The following is a 4,920-nucleotide window of genomic DNA, read 5'->3' on the forward strand; positions in this document are numbered from 1 at the left end:
CTCTTTTTTAAGTGTTCCTTGCTAACTGTATCTCAGTTTTTGCATTGGGCTTCCTGATTTTCCCCCTCTGTACCCAGCAATATGACCAAGCATCCATTTTTGTAAGATTCCTTTTTAAGTTTCAAGTCACTGAAGAGTTGACTGCTTAGCCAGGCCAGTCTCTTGGTTCCAAAGCTGCTCTTGGGCTTATAATATGGTCTCTTTAAAATACAACCAAAAGAGTTCAGCTCTCTCCAGAACTACTTTTTCCCCTCAGCCTTGCCTCTTCCTGTGATCCTGCCCACTACCTCCCTGACTCTGGACTTAGCAGGTTTTAGCAGACTCATTATTGTGCTGACCTCCTCCTCTAATTTCCTTAAAACCTTAAATAATATTATTTCTTTGTCACAGTCACCCTACTTGTCTTCTACCTTCAAATTCTCAACTAACTCTCCTTACCCACGAGCATTAAGTCAAGAGCTGACTCTTCACTATTAAATTCCTTTGCTGGCTTTTCCACTTTCAGTACAGAAAAGTTATCCCAAATATACTCCAAAAACTAAATGAACTACCTGGGCACTGCTATATTACCCTCTTAATAATGAGCAGAAACGTAGGTAGTCATGTTAGTACTAAGTCAGACAGAAGGCAGAGTAGAGATACTCCTTATAGCCAACTCTGTGCACTTCCTTTCATAGCATCTCATGAAGTGAACTCTTTTCCACAAAAGTTTATGCATCTTTTATTCAGTTAGTCTATAAAAGGTACATCAAAATTCTGCCTCCTCCTAACATCACAGTAATTAAAGTCCCTTATTAACACCAGGTTTTGTGATTTGTGTACTTTAGTTAGTTTGAAAAACAGCCTCATCCACCTCCTCCCCCTACTTTGGTGGTTTATAGCAAACACTCACTAGGCGTGTTTACACATGTATTAAGATGCTTTTTCTAATACGCAGTAAATTTAATACCTACAAGGTGAGGTACTAAAGAAATGTGCATTAGGCTGCCTTAATGCATGGTGACACACGTGCACAGTTTTTAAGTGACACAATGCACAGTAGCCAGTTTTTAATCATACAGTTTTTTTATATGACACTTCAATGCACAGTAAAATAAGCTACTGCGCAGTAAAGTGCACATGTAGACGCGCCCACTATGGACCTTTTACCTTTACCCAGAGACTTGCAACTAATCTACTTCCAACTTCTTACTGTACCTCAAAAACATTTAAAGAAAAAAAAAAAAAAACTTCAGTCATCTCTATGCTGATGACTCAGATCTATTTCTACTCCAGAGGTGTCCCCTTCTGCGCAAATTAAAATCACATATCATCTATCTATATGACCTCTCCTTGTGGATGCCTAGCCATCAGGGTGAATTTAGCATGGCTAAAATAGAGATCCTGATATCCATACAGCATCTGAGATACCTGCTTTCTCCATATTTAGATATCAACACCATACTGCCTGTTATTCACACCCAGTGACACTTAACCTTTGGCTCTACATCCTCTGGCTGGGAACTTTCCTAGGTATTGGCATGTAAATGATATGTAGATCTAGTGGATTCTTTTTTCTAAATATCTCAGATGTCGTTTCTCCTTACCCACACATCTGAGATTCTGTTTCAGGCTCGTTTAATTAAAGCAATCCAGTCTTGCACACATCCATCCCAAATGCTGCTGCTTCCATGATTTTTTAGACCACGATTTAAATTTTATCATCCCATTTTTTTCACCCTTCCACTGGCTCCTTCTACAGCTAAAGCCAGGGTCCTGTGAGATCCTTTTAAAAGGTGCTACAGGGTGTCATTCAACATTAGCACTTTTAGATGCACAAACACCTACACATGATTCACAAGATAAACCCCAAAGATTTCAAATAGGAATCAAGTGCCCAAAACTTTCTGACCTATTGCCATCTTTCTTGGTTTCTGCTGAACTGCCCTATTTTTTTTTTTTGTATTCAAGAAGTTATTAACAGCTAAAACTTGGCATTTTTTTTTTGAGGGCTGCCTGGAGTCTAAAAAGGTTGAGAACCACTGCACTGAAGGACTGTCATTTGAATTCATGTAAGTGCTCCAATACAGACGTATCTGATAAGAACAAATAGAGCCATTCATAAGCTGTCACTAGAAATTCCATGAATTTCTTTCATTCAGCATTACAAGCTCAACTCACAACATCAAGTGGTTTTTTAAAACAGGCACGTTTCCCCTTTCTCCAATGCTACTTCTAAAGCTTAGAAGAAGCCTCCCATAAATATCTACAATGCCACAACACTGGTCTCCTTAAAACTATCCTTTGCTGTAAGGACTAAAAACAGTATTTAGTGGTTAGGCTACTGATGTGCTGAATCCACAACCTATCACAATGAACCATGGTGCCTCCATTTCTTTAGATTCCCAGGGTCCCTTGACCATCTGTTGTTGCACTTTGCCTTCTACCTAGGATATAAGCTCTTTAGAATAGACAGCATCTTCCTGTTCTGCTTTTGCAGCACACCTGGCACAGTGGTGTCCTGGCCCATGACTCAGGCTTATAGACATATTGGTAGTAGAAATATCATTACCATCATGTTTAACAAACAGTATAAATGAAAGAAAATTGGCACCTACAGAGGCCCGAAATCATACAACAGTGATTTGATTTTCCAAGTAAATAGGCATTTAGGCATTACCTTCATTTTCCCACTGTATTTTGGATCAGAAATAGTTTCAAAGGCTGCATCATTGCTTAACTGAACAAAATCAGGAAACTTGGAAAACACCTGGTTGCAAACCCGTTTGATATGTGTTTTCTAAAAGCAAAGCAGAAAATGGATGAGCACAAACAAGAGAAACAGACTTCTGCATTAAACTATCTCTAGTACTATCATAGTCTGTAAGATTGAAACAGACTAAAATAAAACCGGCAGGGGAAAATATTTAAGTCATTTGTACCCAATGAGAGATGCTCTAATACAGCATCATCTGTTAAGAATAAGCTAAAACCCCAAGTGCTGTTTTCAAAAGGAGTAAGTAGCTCCATATTGCAAATCAGGAGTGTATTAACTAGAATCTGTCTGAACATTACTAGGCATCTTTTCTTTACAAAAGTAAAGCATTCTGCCTTATTCTGAAAAAATACCAACAGTGGACGTTGGCATTATGTAAATAAAGAGGCAGCACTGCAAAGTTCTGGTTCCCTGATGGAGAAGGTCCATTACCTCAAGATTTTGGGAAGGCTCAAAAGATAATAGGACTACTGACAGCACCTCAGCCCAATTTTTTAAGGCTTATTATTTGCACACCGTATGGTTGGAGCAAGTCTAAACACAAACATCCTGTCCAAAAGGAATTATGAAAAGTAAAAGATACAAAATGTAGGATACACAGGGAAGTACAAAGAGATTAGGACACTAATAATAATAAATGAATTATAATATCAGTTGTTGTGGGTACTGAAGGTGAAATATTCTTTAAGAAGTATATCAGAGGGAATTAACACACCCAGATCTTTTATTCATTCAGGATTTTAATGATAAATTTTGCATCATTTTTTAAAACTGGTTCTATGTATACCACTGCCTTCAGTCAGAGGAAATAAAGTGAATTCAAGAAAATGGCTGTGTATGCCAACACCAGCTTCTTGGGTTTTTTTCCTCCCTCAACAAAGGGAGACCCACCCTTGTTAAATTGTTTTCACAAACAAAACCAAATTACTAGGAACTACCTACATTATTATTAGCTATAACAATGAAAGTACTTACTTACTTCAATACAGTTTCCCTGTGTCATCAGAATTCATTTTTTAAAAGTTATTCATCACTAATGCTGTGTGATGTCTCTAGTCACTATTGAAAGTCACTGAAAAAGGGCCCCATTCTGTGCTACTGAAGTCAGTGTGTGTTTTACCACAGAACTGTATGGGACCAGGATCAGACTAAGCAACTAAACAAAGCACCTTAATTCCAGCTAGCTTGTTGAGCAAAACAGTTACAAGGCAACAAGAATATGAGGCTAAAATAAAGGTAAAGAGTAGAGGCTAGTCACAATTAACGGTAGCTACTATAGTAAGACATTTTACTAAATCGGTTTCCTTCTACATTTTTTCCATAGCTTTGCTCTTTTGGCACATTCAGAAACCAACCTGCTGTTTACTGGTGTTTTCTGTCTGTAACAGGGCAGCATGATTAGCAACCTTTCGAAGGATTGTCAGATAACTGAAATAAAGTGCCTTCATAGTTTCACCATGGGAATTTGTCTGTAAAAAAAAGCGCCACAAGAGATATTTTTTTTAGAAGTACCAGCACATTAGAAAAATATAAGCATCCCAAAACAAAGCAGATCCTAACAAGTGAAATGTAGAAATGTTACAATCAATTTCAATTTGAATTAGCATCATAGCCATCTGAGTGATGCCCTACCCAACAACTGCTACTATGGCTCAAGTTTCGAGATACTAAAGATATTTTACAAGCACACAAGTATCATAATCAAAGTAATTTGAAACATCTACAAAATATGTATTTCTACTGCAGCATCAATAACATCAGATAAAAATAGATGGAGTTAGTACATGCATTTTCATTTATGTCTTCATGTTAAGTATGTAAGGAACATCTTATATAGCTTGATATTTTTATTCCACTTACAAGTGTTATTCAATTCCATTTATTGATAGATACTAGATTTGCAATTTCAACTCGATTTGAATGTCATCTGTGTGTTACATAGTAATTTCATAGTTTTTTCTGTATATAGAATATAACTTTTCTTTGTTCTTTTCTTTAAATTGAATTTTGTAGTTCTCAAAACTAGTTTTCCTTACCCAGTAGTTTTTGTAGGTAGTGTACTTGTTACAGAAAGCTGTTATTATTTATACAGGCATACCTTGGAGATATTGCGGGTTCGGTTCGAGACCACCGCAATAAAGCGAATATTGCAATAAAGCGAGTCA

The 4,920-nt window shown here is 37.1% G+C and overlaps 1 protein-coding gene across 4 annotated transcripts in view; it reads right to left on the reverse strand.

The window, feature by feature from the left end:
• The window catches only part of ERCC6L2 (ERCC excision repair 6 like 2), a 124,298-nt gene that overhangs the window by 93,620 nt on the left and 25,758 nt on the right, over nucleotides 1-4,920 (reverse strand). For all 4 annotated transcript variants that reach the window (XM_019517343.1, XM_019517341.1, XM_019517342.1 and 1 more), the window contains exons 9-10: nucleotides 4,111-4,224; nucleotides 2,660-2,779 (exon numbers count right to left, since the gene is read on the reverse strand). In XM_019517343.1, coding sequence (XP_019372888.1) covers nucleotides 2,660-2,779; nucleotides 4,111-4,224 — 234 coding nt within the window. The remainder of the gene's footprint in view (nucleotides 1-2,659; nucleotides 2,780-4,110; nucleotides 4,225-4,920) is intronic.

This window comes from Gavialis gangeticus, unplaced genomic scaffold, assembly GCF_001723915.1.
Source record: "Gavialis gangeticus isolate Ggan-Ray unplaced genomic scaffold, GavGan_comp1, whole genome shotgun sequence".
In the NCBI taxonomy this organism is placed as follows: Eukaryota; Metazoa; Chordata; order Crocodylia; family Gavialidae; genus Gavialis; species Gavialis gangeticus.